Raw genomic sequence first — 26,837 nt, forward strand, 5'->3', positions numbered from 1 at the left:
TTTCCTTCTTTCTTTCTTTCCTTCTTTCCTTCCTTCTTTCTTTCCTTCCTTCCTTCCTTCTTTCTTTCGGTCTTTCTTTCTTTCCTTCTTACTTTCCTTCCTTCCTTCCTTCTTTCATTCCTTCCTTCTCTCTTTCCTTCCTTCCTTCTTTCTTTCCTTCTTTCCTTCCTTATTTCTTTCCTTCTTTCTTTCTTTCCTTCTTTCCTTCCTTCTTTCTTTCCTTCCTTCCTTCTTTCTGTCTTTTTTCTTTCTTTCTCTTTCTTTCTGTCCTTTCCTTCTTTCTTTCCTTCATTCCTCCTTTCCTCCTTTCTTTTTCTTTCTTTCTTTCCTTCCTTTCTTCTTTCCTTCGTTCCTCCTTTCTTTTTCTTTCTTTCTTTCCTTCCTTCCTTCTTTCCTTCCTTCCTTCTTACTTTCCTTCCTTCCTTCCTTCTTACTTTCCTTCCTTCCTTCTCTCTTTCCTTCCTTCCTTCTTTCCTTCCTTCTTTCTTTCCTTCTTTCCTTCCTTCTTTCTTTCCTTCCTTCCTTCTTTCTTTCCTTCCTTCTTTCTTTCCTTCCTTCTTTCTTTTTTCTTTCTTTCTTTCCTTCTTTCTTTCCTTCCTTCCTTCATTTTTTCTTTCTTTCTTTCTTTCCTTCTTTCCTTTCGTCTTTCTTTCCTTCCTTCTTTCCTTCCTTCCTTCCTCCCTTCCTTCTTACTTTCCTGCCTTCCTTCTTATTTTCCTTCCTTCATTCCATCCTTTCTTCATTCATTCTTTCCTTCCTTCCTTCCTTGCTTCTTTCCTTCCGTCTTTCCTTCCTTCTTTCTTTCTTTCCTTCCTTCCTTCTTAACCTTCTTTCCTTCCTTCTTACTTTCCTGCCTTCCTTCCATCCTTTCTTTCCTTCCTTCTTTCCTTCTTTCTTTCCTTTTCTTTAGTTTATTTGGAACATGTACACACTCACAGCATAATACATCACACAATTTCATATCATTTCTCTTTACATCATGTCCGAAAAGGAGTAGGAAGAAGCAAAGCTGATTTAATCCTACCCCTTTCCCACTTCAGAGTGTTTACAAATATATACCGTATTTTTCGGAGTATAAGTCGCACCTGCCGAAAATGCATAATAAAGATGGAAAAAAACATATATAAGTCGCACTGGAGCCCGGTCTAAATATGAAAAACACTGCGACTTATAGTCCGAAAAATACGGTACATTCATCTACTCATTTACTGACCTTTTTATAGTAAAAATGACATCCGTGAATGAGAATACAACAGTTTTGTAATATGTCATTAATGAAGTCATTTGCATTGCCATTGTATTTGCTTGCATTGCAGGGATGGCTCCGTCCACGTTTCCTGCGTCGAGCAGAACTCTGGGAGGTCAGAGGTCATCACCATAGCAGCTGCATCTTGATACCAACAATTAGAGAACACGTGCTGGTCCAGTTCAATTCTTTTTTTATTAGTGTACAGAATCCAATAAATACACCGAAATCAACTTCTACAGGCTGAATTGTTTGACCTTTTTAGCCTCTGTAGTGCAGCTGGAATAGGCTGCAGACCCCGGCAACCCCTGAGGGACAAGCGGTAGCAAATGGATGGAGGAAAGTACACAGCTGGTCACAACGTTAGGTACAGCTGAAAACATCATGATCAGAAAATACGCTGGCTGTGGTCGTCAATACAGTGCGTACCTAATTCCATGACCATATATGGCCATTCCTATTCTTCTTTCCTTTTAGTTAGTCCCTCCCCTTCCTCTATGTAGGCGACGATTGAGGGTTGTGTGTGTCTGTTGCTGCCTGCTCACCAGTTTTGCCTTGTTGAGTGCAACATTGGGGTGCAGTGCTCTGCATTTTGCCCCACTCAAAATGCTGCAAGTGTGTGAAGTGTTTACGTACCTAATATTGTGACCAGTGAGTGTCGCCCTACGTCTGTTTGAGCTGTCATGTTTACCATGAATGAGCTATTTTACCATGTTTTATGCCACTTAATAGGAATATGCCCTGTGGGATACATAGTGATGGTCCTTTCATGAAGAATGACAAAAACATGGCTCCGATGTTTCTTCCAACATTTTATATTGCAGTATTTTGGAATGATTCACACTGAAAACGGATACAAACAGCTATCTGTGCTTATGAGGCATGGAGCTTGTCACTATTGCTTCCTTGGTAACGGTAAACATATTCGAAAAACTGCTCCGTCTCCATGACAACGTGTTCCCTGAAGTTAAACTGTGCGATTGAAAGTTCTATTTTCTTCCCCCATTCAGCAGCCGTGTTGGGGAACGATGCGACATTTGAGGATCTTCAGGTAGTTCTGGATCTTGTCGGAGTCTCGGCGAAAGCAGTAGAGGAGCTCGTAGTCTTTCATCAGGCGCCACTCGCCGCTTTCAGAGGCCAATATGTCCTCCAGAGACGCCAGGCTGCTGACCGAGTTGCTTATCATTCCCAGCACCTGCATCTGAGGTAGTACCACAACACAATAACATTACACTATGGATGTCACACAGTGCTACCGTACAATTCAAATCGGTTGCGACCAAGTATTGTAAGACTTCTTATTCATAAATAAAATATTTTGATGCAGCATAAAACAGTTTATACCCTTCCAAATACGTTTTTTGACATTATTAGAGGCCTCTAGACATGAAGTAACACCCCTATTGTCAGCAGATTGAAGAATAAGTCATATGTGGTGGTAGAGTGGTACTTTCTCAACCGAAAGGTTGCTGGTTCAAGCCTCAGGCCCCACCTTGGGCAAGATACTGAACCCCCAGCTCCTCCTGTTGCTGTGTCATTAACCGAGGTAACTGTGTCAAAGCACCTTCAGGTAAATTAAAGGTTGACAAATAGCAATGAAAGGTCATTTTTCCTACACTACACTGTAAAGACATAGAGGGCATTAAATACGACTTGACAGTAAGATAGACTCACACAGTCACAGTTGTGAAAATACTGCTACATGTTCAATGACGATGATAACTTGCTGTGCAATACAGTGCCTGGATGTGTTTAACTTAATTAAGCATTCTTTATCCTTGAAAATATAAAATTTTGGGCCAAAATATGAAAAAATGCTTAAAAATGCATATTTTTGTCATTAATAAAAATAAAAATAAATAATTAAATATATATATGTGTGTGTGTGTGTGTGTGTGTGTGTGTGTGTGTGTGTGTGTATACACATATATATATGTATGTGTATATATATATATATGTGTGTATGTATGTATATATATATATATGTATGTGTATATATATATATATATATATGTATATGTATGTATGTATATATATATATGTGTATATATATGTGTATGTATATATATATATATATGTGTGTGTATGTATATATGTGTGATGTGTGTGTGTGTGTGTATATATATATATATATATATATATATATATATGTGTGTGTATATATATGTGTGTGTGTGTGTGTGTGTGTATATATATATATATATATATATATACACACACACACACACACATATATATATATATATACATACACACACACATATATATTTATATATATACATACATATATATATATGTATGTGTGTATGTATATATATGTGTGTATGTATATGTATATTTGTGTATATGTATATATGTGTATATATATATATGTATATATGTATGTATATGTATGTATATGTATGTATGTATGTATGTATATATATATATGTATGTATATATGTATATATATATGTATGCATATATATATATGTACGTATATATGTATATATGTGTATATTTATACATGTATATATATATGTGTGTATATAGGTGTATATATGTGTATATATATATGTATATACAGGTAAAAGCCAGTAAATTAGAATATTTTGAAAAACTTGATTTATTTCAGTAATTGCATTCAAAAGGTGTAACTTGTACATTATATTTATTCATTGCACACAGACTGATGCATTCAAATGTTTATTTCATTTAATTTTGATGATTTGAAGTGGCAACAAATGAAAATCCAAAATTCCGTGTGTCACAAAATTAGAATATTGTGTAAGGCTAATACAAAAAAGGGATTTTTAGAAATGTTGGCCAACTGAAAAGTATGAAAATGAAAAATATGAGCATGTCCAATACTCAATACTTGGTTGGAGCTCCTTTTGCCTCAATTACTGCGTTAATGCGGCGTGGCATGGAGTCGATGAGTTTCTGGCACTGCTCAGGTGTTATGAGAGCCCAGGTTGCTCTGATAGTGGCCTTCAACTCTTCTGCGTTTTTGGGTCTGGCATTCTGCATCTTCCTTTTCACAATACCCCACAGATTTTCTATGGGGCTAAGGTCAGGGGAGTTGGCGGGCCAATTTAGAACAGAAATACCATGGTCCGTAAACCAGGCACGGGTAGATTTTGCGCTGTGTGCAGGCGCCAAGTCCTGTTGGAACTTGAAATCTCCATCTCCATAGAGCAGGTCAGCAGCAGGAAGCATGAAGTGCTCTAAAACTTGCTGGTAGACGGCTGCGTTGACCCTGGATCTCAGGAAACAGAGTGGACCGACACCAGCAGATGACATGGCACCCCAAACCATCACTGATGGTGGAAACTTTACACTAGACTTCAGGCAACGTGGATCCTGTGCCTCTCCTGTCTTCCTCCAGACTCTGGGACCTCGATTTCCAAAGGAAATGCAAAATTTGCATGGTTGGGTGATGGTTTGGGGTGCCATTTCATCTGCTGGTGTCGGTCCACTCTGTTTCCTGAGATCCAGGGTCAACGCAGCCGTCTACCAGCAAGTTTTAGAGCATTATCGGACGTCTCTAATGAAAATAATACTTTATCCTACCTTTTATTGTTTCCTCACTGCCTGAAGCAGAAGGGGAGGAGCTTCTCTCCCTTTAACCGCGAGCTTTAGTCAATGTCCAAATAAGTACGTCCGCCTCGCTGTGACATCACAGCGTAGCCAGACTGCTAAAGCCAATGTGCAAGCTCTCGCTGAAATGCATGAAACTTATGATGTGATACTTTGGCGTTGTTGTAACAACATAAGTCAGAAAATAGCAAATTTATCACCACTCCCCTTTAAGTGATGGCATGATTTTGAGGCCTAAATAGTCTTCATTGAAATACTTTAGTTCAGAGTGACAGCTATCGTGGTCATGATTTGTTCCAGGCATGCTTCACAGTCGCACAATTCAAGGTGAGCGAAGAGGAGTAGGAGGAGGCAGAACTTATATGTTGTGGAGCGTACCTTCTCGGCCACTTTCTCCACGCCTTTGCGCAGCTCGTGCACCATGGCGCTCATCTCCAGGGCTTTGTCCGAGCTGAAGTTGGCGAGGTCGGGCTGGCGGGCGGTGATCTGGTGGAAGTGCCACAGGGGGTCCCTCCACGCCACCAGGAGCTTGAGGATCACCTCAGTGAGTTCCTCTCGCTGCAGTGACACGATGAAAACCTGCTCATAGTAGGGTTGGACGGTATACCGCTACTAGTATAGTATCGCGCTACCAGTGAATCAAAACGGACATGACGTTGCTGGTTGTACGAGCAGAGGAGCATGTTCGGCAGCGCACAATCACCGAGTACTAACAATCAGACACAGTGTGTAGACCGAAAAGGGAGAACGGACGCATTTTGGCTTAAAAAGTAAAGGTGAAGTTATAACACTGAAACGCCCTCAGGAAGAGATGCTTTAAGACATAGGTAGCTAGCTAGCGGCTAACATCTATCCGCAGTCGGCTAAATCACTAATCCTCGCATCCATGGCGACAAATAAAGTAAGTTTCTTACAAGTATCATTATCACTGCAGGACGGGGAATAGCTAAACATGCTTCACTACACACCGTAGCGTCACAATGTAAACAAACGCCATGGGTGGATCTACACCTGACATCCACTGTAATGATACCAAGTACAAGAGCGTATCTAGTCGATACTACTATAATTATATCGATATTTTTTATCGCCACAAAATCTTTTTTCCTTGTTAAAAAAAGTCATGTTTATAAACATATTATGAAACATTGAATGGGACCATTGTATGATCCTGTAACTACTTGGTATCGGATTGATACCTAAGTGTGTGGTATCATCCAAAAGTAATATAAAGTATCCAAACAAGAGAAGAATAAGCGATTATTACATTTTAACAGAAGTGTAGATAGAACATGTTGAAACGGAAAATAAGCAGATATTAACAGTAAATGAACAAGTGGATTATTAATCAATTTTTACAGTTTGTCCTTTATAATGTTGACAAAATGATAGAATGAGAAATGACGCAATATGTTATTGCATATGTCAGCAGACTAATTAGGAGCCTTTGTTTGTTTACTTACTACTAAAAGACAAGTTGTCTAGTATGTTCACTATTTTATTTAAGGACAAACTTGCAATAATAAACATATGTTTGATGTACCCTAAGATTTTTTGTTCAAATAAAGTCAATAATGCCATTTTTTGGGGTCCATTTTTATTTAGAAAAGAATCGAAATACATTTTGGTACCGGCACCGGTATCGAAATGCATTTTGGTACCGGCGCCGGTAGCAAAATGCATTTTGGTACCGGCGCCGGTATCGAAATGCATTTTGGTACCGGCGCCGGTATCGAAATGCATTTTGGTAAAAATATAAATAAAGCCAAAATTGCCATTTTGTGTGGTGCCCTTTATTTAAAAAAGTAAATAAATAAATAAATGATAAATGGGTTGTACTTGTATAGCGCTTTTCTACCTTCAAGGTACTCAAAGCGCTTTGACACTACTTCCACATTTACCCATTCACACACACATTCACACACTGATGGAGGGAGCTGCCATGCAAGGCGCTAACCAGCACCCATCAGGAGCAAGGGTGAAGTGTCTTGCTCAGGACACAACGGACATGACGAGGTTGGTACTAGGTGGGGATTGAACCAGGGACCCTCGGGTCGCGCACGGCCACTCTTCCACTGCGCCACGCCGGTACCAAAATGTATTTCGATACTGGATTGTTACCAAAATGTATCGAAATACATTTTGGTACCGGCACTCGTATGGGAATACATTTTGGTAACAATCCAGTATCGAAATACATTTTGGTACCGGCACCGGTATCGAAATGCATTTTGGTAGAAATAAAAATAAAGCCAATAATGCCATTTTGTGTGGTCCCCTTGATTTAGAAAAGTATCGAAATGTGTCGAAATACATTTTGGTACCGGCACCGGTATCGAAATACATTATTGGTACTGGCACCGGTATCGAAATACATTATTGGTACCTGCACCGGTATCGAAATGCATTTTGGTACCTGCACTGGTATTGAAATGCATTTTGGTACCTGCACTGGTATCGAAATGCATTTTGGTACCGGTATCGAAATGCATTTTGGTACCGGTATCGAAATGCATTTTGGTACCGGTATCGAAATGCATTTTGGCACCGGTATCGAAATGCATTTTGGTAACAATCCGGTATTGAAATACATTTTAGTACTGGCACCGGTATCGAAATGTATTTTGGTAAAAATACAAATAAAGCCAATAATGGCATTTTGTGTGGTCCCCTTGATTTAGAAAAGTATCGAAATGTATCAAAATACATTTTGGTACCGGCACCGGTATGGAAATACATTTTTGGTACTGGCACCGGTATCGAAATGCATTTTGGTACCTGCACCAGTATCGAAATGCATTTTGGTACCGTCACCGGTATCGAAATGCATTATTGGTACTGGCACCGGTATCGAAATGCATTTTGGTACCGGTGTCAATGCATTTTGCTAAAAATAAAGCCAATAATGCCATTTTTTGTGGTCCCCTTGATTTAGAAATGTATCGAAATATATTTTGGTCCCGGCATCGGTATCGAAATACATTATTGGTACTGGCACCGGTATCGAAATGCATTTTGGTACCGGTGTCAATGCATTTTGTTAAAAATACAAATAAAGCCAATAATGGCATTTTGTGTGGTGCCCTTTAGTTAGAAAAGTATAGAAGTGTATTGAAATACATTTTGGTACCGGCGCCGGTATCGAATTATATTTTGGTACCGGTGTCAAAATACATTTTGGTACTGTTACCGGTGCCAAAATAATGGTATCGGGACAGCCCTAGTTGATAGTTTGCAACTTGCAGCAGAATTCACTCCATAACTGCCTTCTCTTCGGTGCAATAACCCATTCCACCAACCACCCTGTTTTTGTTTTGTTTTTTCATGTATATATTCATTTCACACCATATTCATTGCACTTCTACATTTTTTATATTTCTATATATTTGCACATGGTTTTTCTAGCATGCACACATCGCACTGTATGGAATGGCCTCAATCTCGTTACCTTGCGTAATGACAATAAAGCTGATTCTGATTCTGATTCTGATTCTGATTCTGATTCTGATTTTGCAGACGTTGAGTTGAATTGAAAGCCTTTGTACTTGTAAACAAGCCCATGTTTCTACAGAGGAGGAGTTCTGTGCAGCATGACGGTGCAGATGTTCACTCACTGCCATCCTTTGAGCGTTCTCCTTGCCGTCGGGGGTCAGGAGGGTGGAGGTGTGACAGTTGCGGCTGACCCTGCCGATGTGATTCTTACTGGGGAGGAAGTACTGCTCCTGCTGGGCGGAGGTAGAAATGCAAGATTAAAATGCCATTGGGGGGGGTCAAGTAAATGTCATGGTTTGAGCTTACAATGGTGATTAAGCAAATACTGCTCAGCATCTCATGAGATCACCGTCAACTCAGAGCTGGACTTTTTTCCCCCACTATTAGTAATCCAACTGTTTGTTTCTCACACTTACATATGCATTTTGTAAAAAGGCTATCCAGTATATCATGCATCAATCGCACAAGAACTGCCACAAATTAGTATTGAATGAAAAGAACAGTGACAATTTCAAAAGTGAGCATTATTATCTTTGCAAAGCAGATTTTTCTATTGGATTTGCTTAGATTGTATTGTCAGGTTCAAACGCTGATGACATCTATTAAACAAGACAAGAGGAAAACAATTAAACAGAGACAGAACTCAATATTGAGGAGAGTCGTCTGTACACTGTACCCTCGCACAGTATCTCAGCACGCTCTGCCAAAAGATTGCACGCCGCCTCCTTTTATTTTGGACCCTCCCCGACCACATGGCCACCACTGTTTCCAAAGGACAAAGGTCGCAAAAAGTTCACAGAAAAGGCCGTAAACAATTCACAGAAAAGGTCAGTTCAAAAAGAGTCTGTAAAGTAGTTCCAAAAGAGGTCCATAAAATAGTTCAAAAAGACGTTCGTAAAATACTTCAAAAAGAGGTCGTCTGGAAATTGGGCAGATCCTGTCATCTCTCCGCTTGGAAGTCCTTGGGTTAGAACAATATCTTTCTGTTGATTACCATACATGAAAGAACACAGGAACACCTTCATCTTGCTTCCCCTCTACACACTGGAGTTTTACGAGCCTTACTCTTGGTAGGTTTCAAAGACAGCTTTTGTCTTCTCACCGGGCCCTCAATGTAACACAAAGTTTTTGTGATCATTTAGAAACCATTATTCTAACAGTATATCCATCCATCCATCCATCCATCCATCTTCCTCCGCTTATCCGAGGTCGGGTCGCGGGGGCAGCAGCCTAAGCAGGGAAGCCCAGACTTCCCTCTCCCCAGCCACTTCGTCCAGCTCTTCCTGACCCCGAGGCATTCCCAGGCCAGCCGGGAGACATAGTCTTCCCAACGTGTCCTGGGTCTTCCCCGCGGCCTCCTACCGGTCGGACGTGCCCTAAACACCTCCCTAGGGAGGCGTTCGGGTGGCATCCTGACCAGATGCCCGAACCACCTCATCTGGCTCCTCTCGATGTGGAGGAGCAGCGGCTTTACTTTGAGCTCCTCCCGGATGGCAGAGCTTCTCACCCTATCTCTAAGGGAGAGCCCCGCCACCCGGCGGAGGAAACATATTTCGGCCGCTTGTACCCGTGATCTTGTCCTTTCGGTCATAACCCAAAGCTCATGACCATAGGTGAGGATGGGAACGTAGATCGACCGGTAAATTGAGAGCTTTGCCTTCTGGCTCAGCTCCTTCTTCACCACAACGGATCGATACAGCTTCCGCATTACTGAAGACGCCGCACCAATCCGCCTGTCGATCTCACGATCCACTCTTCCCCCACTCGTGAACAAAACTCCCAGGTACTTGAACTCCTCCACTTGGGGCAAGATCTCCTCCCCAACCCGGAGATGGCACTCCACCCTTTTCCGGGCGAGAACCATGGACTCGGACTTGGAGGTGCTGATTCTCATCCCAGTCGCTTCACACTCAGCTGCGAACCGATCCAGTGAGAGCTGAAGATCCTGGCCAGATGAAGCCATCAGGACCACATCATCCGCAAAAAGCAGAGACCTAATCCTGCAGCTACCAAACCAGATCCCCTCAACGCCTTGACTGCGCCTAGAAATTCTGTCCATAAAAGTTATGAACAGAATGGGTGACAAAGGGCAGCCTTGGCGGAGTCCAACCCTCACTGGAAACGTGTCCGACTTACTACCGGCAATGCGGACCAAGCTCTGGCACTGATCATACAGGGAGCGGACTGCCACAATCAGACAGTCCGATACCCCATACTCCCTGAGCACTCCCCACAGGACTTCCCGAGGGACACGGTCGAATGCCTTCTCCAAGTCCACAAAACACATGTAGACTGGTTGGGCAAACTCCCATGCACCCTCAAGGACCCTGCCGAGAGTATAGAGCTGGTCCACAGTTCCACGACCAGGACGAAAACCACACTGTTCCTCCTGAATCCGAGGTTCGACTATCCGGCGTAGCCTCCTCTCCAGTACACCTGAATAGACCTTAACGGGAAGGCTGAGGAGTGTGATCCCACGATAGTTAGAACACACCCTCCGGTTCCCCTTCTTAAAGAGAGGAACCACCACCCCGGTCTGCCAATCCAGTGGTACCGCCCCAGATGTCCACGCGATGCTGCAGAGTCTTGTCAACCAAGACAGCCCCACAGCATCCAGAGCCTTAAGGAACTCCGGGCAGATCTCATCTACCCCTGGGGCCTTGCCACCGAGGAGCTTTTTAACTACCTCAGCAACCTCAGCCCCAGAAATAGGAGAGCTCACCACAGACTCCCCAGGCACTGCTTCCTCATAGGAAGACGTGTTGGTGGGATTGAGGAGGTCTTCGAAGTATTCCCTCCACCGATCCACAACATCCGCAGTCGAGGTCAGCAGAACACCATCCTCGCCATACACGGTGTTGATAGTGCACTGCTTCCCCTTCCTGAGGCGGCGGATGGTGGTCAAGAATTGCTTCGAAGCCGTCCGAACAGTATAACCAAGATTTAATAATGCATTTGAAATATATATTTTTTGTCTAAAGAAAAAACAACTTATCTAGAGCACATATTGCATTTTTCTGACAATATTTCTCATTTTTACTCATCTCCTTACTGTTCTTGATTCTTTTGATCGTTTGGTTAAAGTATTGTTTATGTATCCTGGCTGCTGGGAGAATGAGATATTTTCAAGTGTTCTTTTTCAATCCATAGTTATGTTTAAAGCGGTTAGTATTTTCCCATGTAGTGTGTCTTCTCGTAAACTCCTTGCTTTTATCTTATGTCCGCTAGTAAATTCTTCGTTTTTGTCGTAGGGCAGTGGTTCTTAACCTTGTTGGAGGTACCGAACCCCACCAGTTTCATATGCGCATTCACCGAAACCTTCTTTAGTGAAAAAAAAATTTGTTTTTTTTTCAAATTCAAAACAAAGTTATGTTTTTTTTACTGGTGCACAAAATGAAGCGTGCATGAACATCACCTTGTTCAAAGAACAAAACCAACACAGTGCATAAACTCACAACAAATTACACACCTGCAAATCAGATGGAAAATTAGAGGGAACATTGTTTGGGGGGTATTCATAATACGCCGATAGGGAGGAGTTTTTATTTACACGATGAGTCGGGTGTGTCTTGACCTCCGCCGAACCCCTGAGGCCGACTCACCGAACCCCTAGGGTTGGATCGAACCCAGGTTAAGAACCACTGTCTTAAGGGCTCCTGTTTGTCGGCTCACAGAGCTGTTTTGGCCAGTTCCTTATCTGTTTTGAAGAAGCAGCTGTGCTCCTTTCTGGGCGAGAGGGGCTGTTTTCGCTCTACATACCGTATTTTTCGGACTATAAGTCACAGTTTTTTTCATAGTTTGGCTGGGGGTGCGACTTATACTCAGGAGCGACTTATGTGAAATTATTAACACATTAGCGTAAAATATCAAATATTATTTATCTCATTCACGTAAGAGACTAGACCGGGGGTATCAAAATGCATTTTGGTACTGGCACCGGTATCGAAATGCATTTTGGTACCCGCACCGGTATCGAAATGCATTTTGGTACCGGCACCGGTATCGAAATGCATTTTGGTAACAATATAAATAAAACCAATAATGCCATTTTGTGTGGTGCCTTTTATTTAGAAAAGTATCGAAATACATTTTGGTACCGGCACCGGAATGGAAATACATTTTGGAAACAATCCGGTATCGAAATAGATTTTGGTACTGGCACCAGTATCGAAATGCATTTTGGTAAAAATAAAAATAAAGCCAATAATGCCATTTTGTGTGGTCCCCTTGATTTAGAAAAGTATCGAAATGTATCGAAATACATTTTGGTACCGGCACCGGTATGGAAATACATTTTTGGTACTGGCACCGGTATCGAAATGCATTTTGTTACCTGCACCGGTATGGAAATGCATTTTGGTACCGGCACCGGTATCGAAATGCATTTTGGTAAAAATATAAATAAAACCAATAATGCCATTTTGTGTGGTGCCTTTTATTTAGAAAAGTATCGAAATACATTTTGGTACCGGCACCGGTATGGAAATACATTTTGGAAACAATCCGGTATCGAAATAGATTTTGGTACTGGCACCAGTATCGAAATGCATTTTGGTAAAAATAAAAAATAAAGCCAATAATGCCATTTTGTGTGGTCCCCTTGATTTAGAAAAGTATCGAAATGTATCGAAATACATTTTGGTACCGGCACCGGTATGGAAATACATTTTTGGTACTGGCACCGGTATCGAAATGCATTTTGTTACCTGCACCGGTATGGAAATGCATTTTGGTACCGGCACCGGTATCGAAATGCATTTTGGTAAAAATATAAATAAAACCAATAATGCCATTTTGTGTGGTGCCTTTTATTTAGAAAAGTATCGAAATACATTTTGGTACCGGCACCGGTATGGAAATACATTTTGGAAACAATCCGGTATCGAAATAGATTTTGGTACTGGCACCAGTATCGAAATGCATTTTGGTAAAAATAAAAAATAAAGCCAATAATGCCATTTTGTGTGGTCCCCTTGATTTAGAAAAGTATCGAAATGTATCGAAATACATTTTGGTACCGGCACCGGTCTGGAAATACATTTTTGGTACTGGCACCGGTATCGAAATGCATTTTGTTACCTGCACCGGTATCGAAATGCATTTTGGTACTGGCACCGGTATCGAAATGCATTTTGGTACTGGCACCGGTATCGAAATGCATTTTGGTACCGTCACCGGTATCGGAATGCATTTTGGCACCGGTATCGAAATACATTTTGGTACTGGCACCAGTATCGAAATGCATTTCGGTAAAAATAAAAATAAAGCCATTTTGTGTGGTCCCCTTTATTTAGAAAAGTATCGAAATGTGTCGAAATACATTTTGGTACCGGCGCCGGTATCGAAATGCATTTCGGTAAAAATAATAAAGCCATTTTGTGTGGTCCCCTTTATTTATAAAAGTATCGAAATGTGTCGAAATACATATTGGTACCGGCGCCGGTATCGAAATGCATTTTGCTACTGGCACCGGTATCAAAATGCATTTTGGTAAAAATAAAAATAAAGCCAATAATGCCATTTGGTGTGGTGCCCTTTATTTCGAAAAGTATCGAAATACAATTTGGTACTGGTACCTGCACCGGTATCGAAATAAATTTTTGCTACTGGCCCCAGTATCGAAATGCATTTTGGTACCGGTACCGGTATCGAAGTGCATTTTGGTAAAAATAAAGCCAATAATGCCATTTTTTGTGGTCCCCTTGATTTAGAAAAGTATCGAAATACATTTTGGTACCGGCACCGGTATGGAAATACATTTTTGGTACCTGCACCGGTATCGAAATGCATTTTGGTACTGGCATCGGTATATCTCATTCACGTAAGAGACTAGACCGGGGGTCGGCAACCCGCGGCTCTAGAGCCACATGCGGCTCTTTAGCGCAACCGTAGTGGCTCTCTGGAGCTTTTTCAAAAATGTATGAAAAATGGAAAAAGATGAGGGGGAAAAAAATATTTTTTGTTTTAGTATGTTTTCTGCAGGAGGACAAACATGACACAAACCTCCCTAATTGTTATAAATCACACTGTTTGTATTAAACATGCTTCACTGATTCGAGTATTTGGCGAGCGCTGTTTTGTCCTACTAATTTTGGCGGTCCTTAAACTCACCTTAGTTTGTTTACATATATAACTTTCGCCGACTTCCCAGGACGTGTTTTATCCTTTTTCTGTCTCATTTTGTCCACCAAACTTTTAACTTTGTGCATGAATGCACAAAGGTGAGTTTTGTCGATGTTATTGACATGTGTGGAGTGCTAATCAGACATATTTAGTCACTGCATGACTGCAAGCTAATCGATGCTAACATGCTATTTAGGCTAGCGATATGTACATATTGCATCATTATGCCTCATTTGTAGCTACATTTGAGGTCATTTAGTTTCCTTTAAGTCCTCTTAATTCAATGTATATCTCATGACACACTATCTGTATGTACTGTGGCTTTTAATTTTTTGCGGCTCTAGACAAATGTGTTTTTGTATTTTTGGTCCAATATGGCAACATTTTGGGTTGCCGACCCCTGGACTAGACGTATAAGATTTCATGGGATTTAGCGATTAGGAGTGACAGATTGTTTGGTAAACGTATAGCATGTTCTATATGTTATAGTTATTTGAATGACTCTTACCATAATATGTTACATTAACATACCAGTTGGTTATTTATGCCTCATATAACGTACACTTATTCAGCCTGTTGTTCACTATTCTTTATTTATTTTAAATTGCCTTTCAAATGTCTATTCTTGCTGTTGGCTATCAAATAAATTCCCCAAAAAATGCGACTTGTACTCCAGTGCGACTTATTTATGTTTTTTCCCTTCTTTATTGTGCATTTTCGGCAGGTGCGATTTATACTCCGGTGCGATTTATACTCCGAAAAATACAGTAAGATTAATCTCTTTTTTTTTGTGGATTTAGATCTCGCTTGCTGATACTATGGTTGCGTTGTAAGTAGAGATGTCCGATAATATCGGCCTGCCAATATTATCGGCTGATAAATGCTTTAAAATGTAATATCGGAAATTATCGGTATCGTTTTTTAAATTTTTTAATTTAATTTAATTTAATTTTTTTTTTTTAATTAAATCAACATAAAAAACACAAGATACACTTACAATTAGTGCACCAACCCAAAAAAACTCCCTCCCCCATTTACACTCATTCACACAAAAGGGTTGAAAAGGGTTGTTTCTTTCTGTTATTAGTATTCTGGTTCCTACATTATATATCAATATTAGGGATGTCCGATAATGGCTTTTTGCCGATATCCGATATTCCGATAATGTCCAACTCTTTAATTACCGATACCGATATCAACCTATACCGATATATATATATATATATATATATATATATATATATATATATATATATATATATACACAGTCATGGAATTAACACATTATGCCTAATTTGGACAACCAGGTATGGTGAAGATAAGGTCCTTTTTAAAAATATGAATAAAATAAAATAAGATAAATAAATTAAAAACATTTTCTTGAATAAAAAAGAAAGTAAAACAATATAAAAACAGTTACATAGAAACTAGTAATGAATGAAATTGAGTAAAATTAACTGTTAAAGGTTTGTACTATTAGTGGACCAGCAGCACGCACAACCATGTGTGCTTACGGACTGTATCCCTTGCAGACTGTATTGATATATATTGATTTATAATGTAGGAACCAGAATATTAATAACAGAAAGAAACAACCCTTTTGTGTGAATGAGTGTAAAACCTACTTAGTGGCCTAGTGGTTAGAGTGTCCGTCCTGGGATCGGTAGGTTGGGTCATACCAAAGACTATAAAAATGGGACCCATTACCTCCCTGCTTGGCACTCAGCATCAAGGGTTGGAATTGGGGGTTAAATCACCAAAATGATTCCCGGGCGCGGCCACCGCTGCTGCCCACTGCTCCCCTCACCTCTCAGGGGGTGATCAAGGGTGATGGGTCAAATGCAGAGAATAATTTCGCCACACCTAGTGTGTGTGTGTGACAATCATTGGTACTTTAACTTTAACTTTAAATGGGGAAGGAAGGTTTTTTGGGTTGGGGCACTAATTGTAAGTGTATCTTGTGTTTTTTTATGTTGATTTAATAAAAAACAAAAAACAGATACCGATAATAAAAAAACAAAAACGATTCCGATAATTTCCGATATTACATTTTAAAGCATTTATCGGCTGATAATATCGGCACGCCGATATTATCGGACATCTCTAATCAATATATATCAATACAGTCTGTAAGGGATACAGTCCGTAAGCACACATGATTGTGCGTGCTGCTGGTCCACTAATAGTACTAACCTTTAACACTTAATTTTACTCATTTTCATTAATTACTCATTTCTATGCAACTGTTTTTATATTGTTTTACTTTCTTTTTTTATTCAAGAAAACGTTTTTAATTTATTTGTCTTATTTTATTTTTTAAAAAGGACCTTATCTTTACCATACCTGGTTGTCCAAATTAGGCATAATAATGTGTTAATTCCACGACTGTATATATCGGTATCGGTTGATATCGGTATCGGTAATTAAAGAGTTGGACAATATCGGAATATCGGCAAAAAGCCATTATCGGACATCCCTAGTTGTAAGGGCTGGTCTCCTGAAGCTTCTGTGAAACTTGGTATTGTCCCTTTTTACTCAACATATATGTCATCCAAAATAATTTGGGAGTGACCAGTGTGTTTTGTTCCCTGAGAGGAAGACTGGTCATGGTGCTTTTACTCTTTAGTTTCACGCTTGTAATTACTGAACAAACTATCTACAAATGTACCCTTTTATTTACTATTCAAAAGTAGGTAAGCAGGTAGATGTTGAACACATGTTAAGACTCAATCATTTGGTTTCAATCTGATTCTTTCCAGCTGACTGTTTACACTGCAATAAAATGTGATCTTTGTCAGACCCCAGTGTGGCCACCTCGACGTCACTTAAAGTGAAAACAAAGGTAGTTGACTGGATTCCGTAAATGAACAAGGAAGTCCTTACTACTACAAAATACAATAAGTCACCACACCTTAAAAATGAGTGTTTTTTAATGTGAAAATTAAAGAAAGTAAGAAATGTATGACTAGATATTTAGTGTACAAAACCCAAAACCTGTGAAGTTGTCACGTTGTGTAAATGGTAAATAAAAACAGAATACAATGATATGCAAATCATTTTCAACTTATATTCAATTGAATAGACTGCAAAGACAAGATACTTAACGTTCGAACTGGTAAACTTTTATTTTTTACAAATATTTGCTCATTTGGAATTTGATGCCTGCAACATGTTTCAAAAAAGCTGGCACAAGTGGCAAAAAAGACTGAGAAAGTAAAGGAATGCTCATCAAACACTTATTTGGAACATCCCACAAGTGAACAGGCAAATTGGGAACAGGTGGGTGCCATGATTGAGTGTAAAAGTAAATTCCATGAAATGCTCAGTCATTCACAAACAAGGATGGGGCGAGGGTCACCACTTTGTCAACAAATGCGTGAGCAAATTGTCCAACAGTTTAAGAACAACATTTCTCAACCAGCTATTGCAAGCAATTTAGGGATTTCACCATCTACGCTCCGTAATATCATCAAAAGGTTCAGAGAATCTGTTGAAATCACTGCACGTAACATTGAATGCCCGTGACCTTGGATCCCACAGGCGGTACTGCATCAGAAAAACAACATCAGTGTGTAAAGGATATCACCACATGGGCTCAGGAACACTTCAGAAACCCACTGTCAGTAACTACAGTTGGTCGCTACATCTGTAAGTGCAAGTTAAAACTCTACTATGCAAAGCGAAAGCCATTTATCAACAACACCCAGAAACGCCGCCGGCTTCGCTGGGCCCGAGCTCATTTAAGATGGACTGATGCAAAGTGAACTTACTGCACGTAAGCGGCAAGGGACGAAAACCAACATTGAATGCCCGTGACCTTCGATGCTGAAAGGTACATACAAGTTTTGGAGCAACATATGTTGCCATCCGAGCAACGTTATCATGGACGCCCCTGCTTATTTCAGCAAGACAATGCCAAGCCACGTGTTACAACAGCCTGGCTTCATAGTTGTGGCTTGTGCAGACCTTTGAGACACTCGTGATTTAGGGCTACATAAGTAAACATAGATTAATTGATAGTAAAAGAGTGCGGGTACTAGAATGGTGTACAGTTGCTTATCCCCTGACCTAAAGGCAGAGTTATGGGATCTGAGGAGTTTATGGGCCTTTTTTGTCATCCATAGTTTCTGGTGTAGAAATGTCCTGATCCGCTTGTTGACTGAAACAGTGTCAGCGCAGAACTTCATGTATGACATGACAGCCTTCTCACTATAAAAGTTGACTCCTTTTGTCTTACTTTTAGACCTCTTTTGGCGATGCTATGGTTGTGTTGTAAGAGCTGGTCTCCTAAAACTTTAGTAAAACTTGGCCAAGTACTATTCTGTCTTGGTGGTCCTTTTTACTCAACATATATGTCATCCAAAGGAACTTGGGATTGACCAGTGTGTTTTATCCCCTGAGAGGAAGACTGGTCGCGCGCAACAGTCTTCAGTTGTATGTTGTATGTAAATGTGCTTTGCTATGGAGTTTTTTCCCCCACTCCAGACTGAGCTCCTAAGGGGGCTAGACTAGATGTGACCAATCTAAGTCTAAGACTAGATGTGACCAATCTAAGTCTAAGACTAGATGTGACCAATCTAAGTCTAAGACTAGATGTGACCAATCTAAGTCTAAGACTAGATGTGACCAATCTAAGTCTAAGACTAGATGTGACCAATCTTAGTCTAACAGTAGATGTGACCAATCTAAATCTAACACTCGATGTGACCAGTCTAAGACTAGATGTGACCAATCTAAGTCTAACACTAGATGTGACCAGTCTAAGACTAGATGTGACCAATTTAAGTCTAAGACTAGATGTGACCAATCTAAGTCTAAGACTAGATGTGACCAATTTAAGTCTAAGACTAGATGTGACCAATTTAAGTCTAAGACTAGATGTGACCAAGCTAAGTCTAAGACTAGATGTGACCAATCTTAGTCTAACAGTAGATGTGACCAATCTAAATCTAACACTCGATGTGACCAGTCTAAGACTAGATGTGACCAATCTAAGTCTAACTGTAGATGTGACCAATCTAAATCTAACACTAGATGTGACCAATTTAAGTCTAAGACTAGATGTGACCAATCTAAGTCTAAGACTAGATGTGACCAATTTAAGTCTAAGACTAGATGTGACCAATCTAAGTCTAAGACTAGATGTGACCAATTTAAGTCTAAGACTAGATGTGACCAATCTAAGTCTAAGACTAGATGTGACCAATCTTAGTCTAACAGTAGATGTGACCAATCTAAATCTAACACTCGATGTGACCAGTCTAAGACTAGATGTGACCAATCTAAGTCTAACACTAGATGTGACCAATTTAAGTCTAAGACAAGATGTGACCAATCTAAGTCTAAGACTAGATGTGACCAATTTAAGTCTAAGACTAGATGTGACCAAGCTAAGTCCAAGACTAGATGTGACCAATCTTAGTCTAACAGTAGACGTGACCAATCTAAATCTAACACTCGATGTGACCAGTCTAAGACTAGATGTGACCAATCTAAGTCTAAGACTAGATGTGACCAATCTAAGTCTAAGACTAGATGTGACCAATCTAAGTCTAAGACTAGATGTGACCAATCTAAGTCTAAGACTAGATGTGACCAATCTAAGTCTAAGACTAGATGTGACCAATCTTAGTCTAACAGTAGATGTGACCAATCTAAATCTAACACTCGATTTGACCAGTCTAAGACTAGATGTGACCAATCTAAGTCTAACACTAGATGTGACCAGTCTAAGACTAGATGTGACCAATCTAAGTCTAAGACTAGATGTGACCAATCTAAGTCTAAGACTAGATGTGACCAATCTTAGTCTAACAGTAGATGTGACCAATCTAAATCTAACACTCGATGTGACCAGTCTAAGACTAGATGTGACCAATCTAAGTCTAACTGTAGATGTGACCAATCTAAATCTAACACTAGATGTGACCAATTTAAGTCTAAGACTAGATGTGACCAATCTAAGTCTAAGACTAGATGTGACCAATTTAAGTCTAAGACTAGATGTGACCAATCTAAGTCTAAGACTAGATGTGACCAATTTAAGTCTAAGACTAGATGTGACCAATCTAAGTCTAAGACTAGATGTGACCAATCTTAGTCTAACAGTAGATGTGACCAATCTAAATCTAACACTCGATGTGACCAGTCTAAGACTAGATGTGACCAATCTAAGTCTAACACTAGATGTGACCAGTCTAAGACTAGATGTGACCAATTTAAGTCTAAGACTAGATGTGACCAATTTAAGTCTAAGACAAGATGTGACCAATCTAAGTCTAAGACTAGATGTGACCAATTTAAGTCTAAGACTAGATGTGACCAATTTAAGTCTAAGACTAGATGTGACCAAGCTAAGTCTAAGACTAGATGTGACCAATCTTAGTCTAACAGTAGATGTGACCAATCTAAATCTAACACTCGATGTGACCAGTCTAAGACTAGATGTGACCAATCTAAGTCTAACTGTAGATGTGACCAATCTAAATCTAACACTAGATGTGACCAATTTAAGTCTAAGACTAGATGTGACCAATCTAAGTCTAAGACTAGATGTGACCAATTTAAGTCTAAGACTAGATGTGACCAAGCTAAGTCTAAGACTAGATGTGACCAATCTTAGTCTAACAGTAGATATGACCAATCTAAATCTAACACTTGATGTGACCAGTCTAAGACTAGATGTGACCAATCTAAGTCTAACTGTAGATGTGACCAATCTAAATCTAACTAGATGTGACCAGTCTAAGACTAGATGTGACCAATCTAAGTCTAAGGCTAGATGTGACCAATCTAAGTCTAAGGCTGGATGTGACCAATCTAAGTCTAAGGCTGGATGTGACCAATCAAAGTCTAAGACTAGATGTGACCAATCTAAGTCTAAGGCTGGATGTGACCAATCAAAGTCTAAGACTAGATGTGACCAATCTAAATCTAACACTAGATGTGACCAGTCTAAGACTAGATGTGACCAATCTAAGCCTAAGGCTAGATGTGACCAGTCTAAGGCTAGATGTGACCAATCTAAGTCTAAGACTAGATGTGACCAATCTAAGTCTAAGGCTAGATGTGACCAATCTAAGTCTAAGACTAGATGTGACCAATCTCAGTCTAACAGTAGATGTGACCAGTCTAAGACTAGATGTGACCAATCTAAGTCTAAGGCTAGTAGTGACCAATCTAAGCCTAAGGCTAGATCTGACCAATCTAAGTCTAAGGCTAGATGTGACCAATCAAAGTCTAAGACTAGATCTGACCAATCTAAGTCTAAGACTGGATGTGACCAGTTTAAGACTATATCTGACCAATATAAGTTTAAGAGTGGATCTGACAAGTCTATTACTAGATCTGACAAGTCTAAGGCTCGACGTGACCAATCTAAGTCAGAGCTGACAAGTCTCAGACTAGATCTGACCAATCTAAGTCTGTCTAGATGGGACCAATCTATGACTTGATCTGACCAATCTAGGTCAAAGACAAGATCTGTCCAATCTAAGTCTAAGACTAGATCTGGAAAATCTAAGACGAGATCTGACAAGTCTAAAACTAGATCTGACCAATCTAAGTTTAAGACTAGATCTGACAAATCTTAGACTAGATCTGACCAATCTAAGTCTATGACTAGATGGGCCCAATCTAAGTCTAAGACTAGAGTTGACATGTCTTAAGTTCAAGACTAGATCTGACCAATCTACGTCAAAGACCAGATCTGACAAATCTAAGTCTGGACCTGACAAGTTTAAGACTAGATCTGACAAGTCTAAGACTAGATGTGATCAATCTAATTCTGGGATTAGATCTGACCAATCGAAGTCTAAGACTAGATCTGGCAAATTTAAGTTTAAGACGAGATCTGGCAAATCTTAGACAAGTTCTGACCAATCTAAGTCTATGACTGGTAAAAGTTCTGACAAGTCAAATACTATATCTGACAATTCTAAATCAAAGACCAGATTTGACCAATGTAAATCTAAGACAAGATCGGACCAATCTAAGTCAAAGACTAAAATATCACCAATCTAAATTTAGGACTAGATCCGACAAGTCGAAGACTAAGACTAGATCTGACAAGTCTAAAACGAGATTTGATTAATCTAAGTTTAAGACTAGATATCAATCTAAGTGTAAGACTAAATCTGACCAATCAAAGTCAAAGACCAGAGCTGACGAATGTAGGTCTAAGACTAGATCTTTCAAGTCTAAGACTAGATCTGACAAGTCTGGGACAAGATCTGACCAATGCAAGTCCAAGACCAGATCTGACCAATGTAAGTCTTAAGATTAGATTTGACAAGTCGAAGACTAGATGTGACCAATTTAAATCTGAGACTAGAGCTGACCAATCTAAGTCAAAGGCCAGATCTGACAAGCTTAAGACTAGGTCTGACCAATCTACGGTAAGTCTAAGACTACACCCGACAAGTCTAAGTCTAAGACTATATGTGACCAGACTAAGTCTAAGACCAGATTTGGCCTATCTAAGTCTAGATTGGTCAGACCAGATCTGACCAATTTAAGTCTAAAACTAGACCTGACAAGTCTAAGACTAGACCTGACCTATTTAAGTCTAAGACTAGATCTGGCCAATTTAAGTCTAAGACTAGATGTGACCAATCTAAGTCAAAGACCAGATCTAACCAATCTAATTCAAAGACCAAATCTGACCAATGTAAGTCTAAAACTAGATATGACCAATCGAAGTCTAATACTAGATCTGACAAGGCTAAGACTAGATCTGACCAATGTAAGTCTAAGACTAGCGCTGTCCAATCTAGGTCTAAGACTAAATCTGACCAATCTAAGTCTAAGACTAAATATCACCAATCTAAGTTTAAAACTAGATGTGAGCAATCCCGGCCTAAGACTAGAACTGACAAGTCTAAGACTAGATCTGACAAGTCTGAGACAATATCTGACAAGTCTAAGACTACATGTGACCAGTCTAAGTCTAAAACCAGATTTGGCTAATCTAAGTCTAGATTGGTCAGACCAGATCTGACTAATTTAAGTCTAAAACTAGACCTGACAACTCTAAGACTTTACCTGACCTATCTAAGTCTAAGACTAGATCTGGCCAATTTAAGTCTAAGACTAGATGTGACCAATCTAAGTCAAAGACCAGATCTAACCAATCTAATTCAAAGACCAAATCTGACCAATGTAAGTCTAAAACTAGATATGACCAATCAAAGTGTAAGACTAGATCTGACAAGGCTAAGACTAGATCTGACCAATGTAAGTCTAAGACTAGCGCTGTCCAATTTAGGTCTAAAACTAAATCTGACCAATCTAAGTCAAAGACTAAATATCACCAATCTAAGTTTAAGACTAGTGTGAGCAATCTCGGCCTAAGACTAGATCTGACAAGTCTAAGACTAGACCTGACAAGTCTGAGACAATATCTGACCAGTCTAAGTATATGACTAGATGTGACCAATTTAAATCTGAAACTAGATCTGACCAATCTAAGTCCAAGACTAAATCTGACCCAATAAATCCAAGGCTAGATCCGACCAATCTAAGTCCAAGACTAGATCTGACAAGTCTTTTTGATCCTGAATATAAGGAGGATGATCTACAAGTTTTAGAAGCTGTGTGCTAAACAGATGCAGCTTTAGTCAAACACTCCGCATCATGTAGCAGTATTGCTAAGTGCTCAACAAGATATACAAACATAATAAAACAATCACTTACTGTACAATGTCTGCTCTCACTAGGATAAAGACTGATGTCATGTGTATGCCTTTCCCTTTACATCAACAATTCATCATCCCTAAAAACAATATCGCCATCTCCGGGTCTAAGTTGGATGTCAAAGTTGACCAACTTGTGGGTTTATGTCCACCACCTTCTACTATCCAGGTGAGAGGCATGATTTATCATCTAGAATTAACTTTCACCAACTAATCATGGCTTTATGAGAGACAACAAAGACTACTTTGGGACAAATGATGATCCAGAAACTTCTATTTTTGGGCCTAAACATAAGGAGGATGATCCACAAGTTCTAGAAGCTGCGTGCTAAACATATGCAGCTTTAGTCAAACACTAAGCATCATGTAGCGGCATCGCTAAGTGCTACACAAGAACATAATAAAACAATCACTTACTGTATAATGTCTGCTCTCACTGGGCTAAAGACTGATGGGATGTTTATATATTCCCCTTAATATCAACAAATCATCATAATCCTCACAAAAGGTTAAAAAAAAGTGTATTTTCATGTATTTCTGGCCATCTCCGGGTCTAAGTTGGCTGTCAAAGTTGACCAACTTGTGGGTTTATGTCCACAACCTTCTACTATCCAGGTGAGAGGCATGATTTATCATCTAGAATTAACTTTCACCAACTCAGAGGCGATGCAGCAGCTGAATGTCAATATAGCAGCATAAGCTACTTAGCTACTGGCCTAGTGGTTAGAGTGTCCGCCCTGAGATCGGTAGGTTGTGAGTTCAAACCCCCGGCCGAGTCATACCAAAGACTATAAAAATGAGACCCATTACCTCCCTGCTTGGCACTCAGCATCAAGGGTTGGAATTGGGGGTGAAATCACCAAAAATGATTCCCGGGCGCGGCTACCGCTGCTGCTCACTACTCCCCTCACCTCCCAGGGGGTGATCAAGGGTGATGGGTCAAATGCAGAGAATAATTTCGCCACACCTCGTGGGTGTGTGACAATCATTGCTACTTTAACTTTATAAACAAGTCAATAATAAATACATAAATGCACATAAATACTTGTTATTATTCAGGTCACCACATTGTTTTGAAGGCTTTATGGGTGCACTCCTAGTAGCTGCATTGTTAGTTAACTCTTACTTGCAGAATTTTACGACTTAGAATGCATAAAAAATACAAATAAATGTGTTCTTGTCTTGCATAGGGATTGTGAATGATGGACAACATTTCCAAAACAGTGCAGTTGCCCTTTGAATAAGCAAGTTTGAAGGTAAATAATGACGTTAGGTTAGACCTCTTAAGGACTGTAAATGAAAGAGTTATTTTTGTGTTTATTAAACATGCAAAGGACTCACCAGCTCGGAGTGCAGGTCATTGGAGATGCCGTGCATCCTGGCCGAGTGCTGGATGACTCGGTCAAACAGGTTGGCCAGGGACAGGACGCCACACCCGGCTGGGGCGTGGGTACAGCCGGGTGCTGCTAGTCCTCCGCCCGACGTCACGTAGGCCAACAGCAGCCAGACTGCTGGCATCATTGACACATTCTCGCAAGATGCCCACTTAAATGGTGCGCGTGGTGGTACTCTACCTGCGCTGAGGTTCCCCGCCATCCTGCCAAGTGTAGAGGGGCTGCTTGGTCAGAGAAGATGCAGTAAAGGTCCTTCCCTGACTCCTGGCTTTAATAGTGACGAGAAGAGCCGGGGGCGGGGGGCGTAATGGGGAGGTTAAAGACGGGTCGCATCTGACATTGTAGTCCGATGAATCATGAATAAGAAGTCAAATCAGGTCTTTCTCGTTTATGTGGCGCCCATTCACAACAGCAAGAACCTCAAAGGAGGTTTGCAAGAGACCCTGCATGACGGAGGCAAGGAAAAACTCCCTCCGACGGTACTCAAACTCTGTGGGGCGGCTGTACCGCCTGCAAGGGGATGGAGAGACCCCAGCTTTTGCAATGGTGTCGCACAGGGCATCGTTAAAGTTGTTAGTGAGGTTATCGATAGAGCCCACAGAATTTGGGAATGGCCGAATTACCGAAGGCAGTAGGCCAGCAATAGTCATAGTTGTGACAGCATTAATGTGTGGTTATTAGTAGCTTGTTGACAATGAGTCAGAACTAATTTTATAAGGCAATGTGTTAAGATAGAGTTCAAGGGTGGACCCCGGGATGCAGAGAATGGAGGCAAGGGACGCGATAACAAATGAAAATATTTAATAAGTCCAAAATGGTAACTAAGGGTGATGGGGCAAAAGTGCACACCATGGGAAATATAACAAAAGTACCGTATTTTCCGCACCATAAGGCGCCCTGGGTTATAAGCCGCGCCTTCAATGAACGGCATATTTCAAAACTTTGTCCACCTATAAGCCGCCCCGTGTTGTAAGCCGCATCTAACTGCGCTAAAGGAATGTCAAAAAAACAGTCAGATAGGTCAGTCAAACTTTAATAATATATTAAAAACCAGCGTTCTAACAACTCTGTTCACTCCCAAAATGTACGCAAATGTGCAATCACAAACATACGTATATCAACATGGACAGAGCTGCGTGAAAAAAGCCACCCGGCCTCTTCGCGTAAACTTAAACTTACCTTAACCACTCGCTCATCTTTTCTTCATCCATCCCTTCGAGTTAGCTTTTATGATGACGCCGGCTGGAAAGGTCTCTTTTGGCAAGGTCTTCCTTTTGAATATCACCATGGGTGGAAGTTTCTGGCCATTAG

At 40.3% G+C, this 26,837-nt stretch overlaps 2 protein-coding genes across 4 annotated transcripts in view; one reads left to right on the top strand and one right to left on the bottom strand.

Annotated features, from left to right (window-relative positions):
• The window catches only part of hspa14 (heat shock protein 14), a 55,766-nt gene extending 54,281 nt beyond the window's left edge, over positions 1 to 1,485 (top strand). Inside the window, exon 14 of the mRNA XM_061961242.1 lies at positions 1,317 to 1,485. Within this exon, the coding sequence (XP_061817226.1) occupies positions 1,317 to 1,395 (79 nt within the window). The 3' untranslated portion in view covers positions 1,396 to 1,485. The remainder of the gene's footprint in view (positions 1 to 1,316) is intronic.
• On the bottom strand, positions 1,429 to 25,755 carry LOC133606862 (prolactin-like). 3 transcript variants are annotated; one of them, XM_061961245.1, is made up of 5 exons: positions 25,707 to 25,755; positions 25,474 to 25,640; positions 8,440 to 8,550; positions 5,204 to 5,383; positions 1,429 to 2,447 (listed from the first exon to the last, which is right to left on the bottom strand). In XM_061961245.1, exons 1-5 carry the CDS (start codon positions 25,726 to 25,728, stop codon positions 2,253 to 2,255), a joined length of 675 nt encoding a protein of 224 aa, XP_061817229.1. In that variant the 5' UTR covers positions 25,729 to 25,755; the 3' UTR covers positions 1,429 to 2,252. The 3 variants fall into 3 exon arrangements, with proteins under 3 accessions (XP_061817229.1, XP_061817228.1, XP_061817227.1); XM_061961244.1 differs by having other exon boundaries at positions 8,440 to 8,547; positions 25,474 to 25,740; XM_061961243.1 differs by having other exon boundaries at positions 25,474 to 25,740.
• Positions 25,756 to 26,837: the final 1,082 nt, after the last annotated feature.

The sequence above is a fragment of the Nerophis lumbriciformis genome, linkage group LG05 (assembly GCF_033978685.3).
Source record: "Nerophis lumbriciformis linkage group LG05, RoL_Nlum_v2.1, whole genome shotgun sequence".
NCBI lineage: Eukaryota > Metazoa > Chordata > Actinopteri > Syngnathiformes > Syngnathidae > Nerophis > Nerophis lumbriciformis.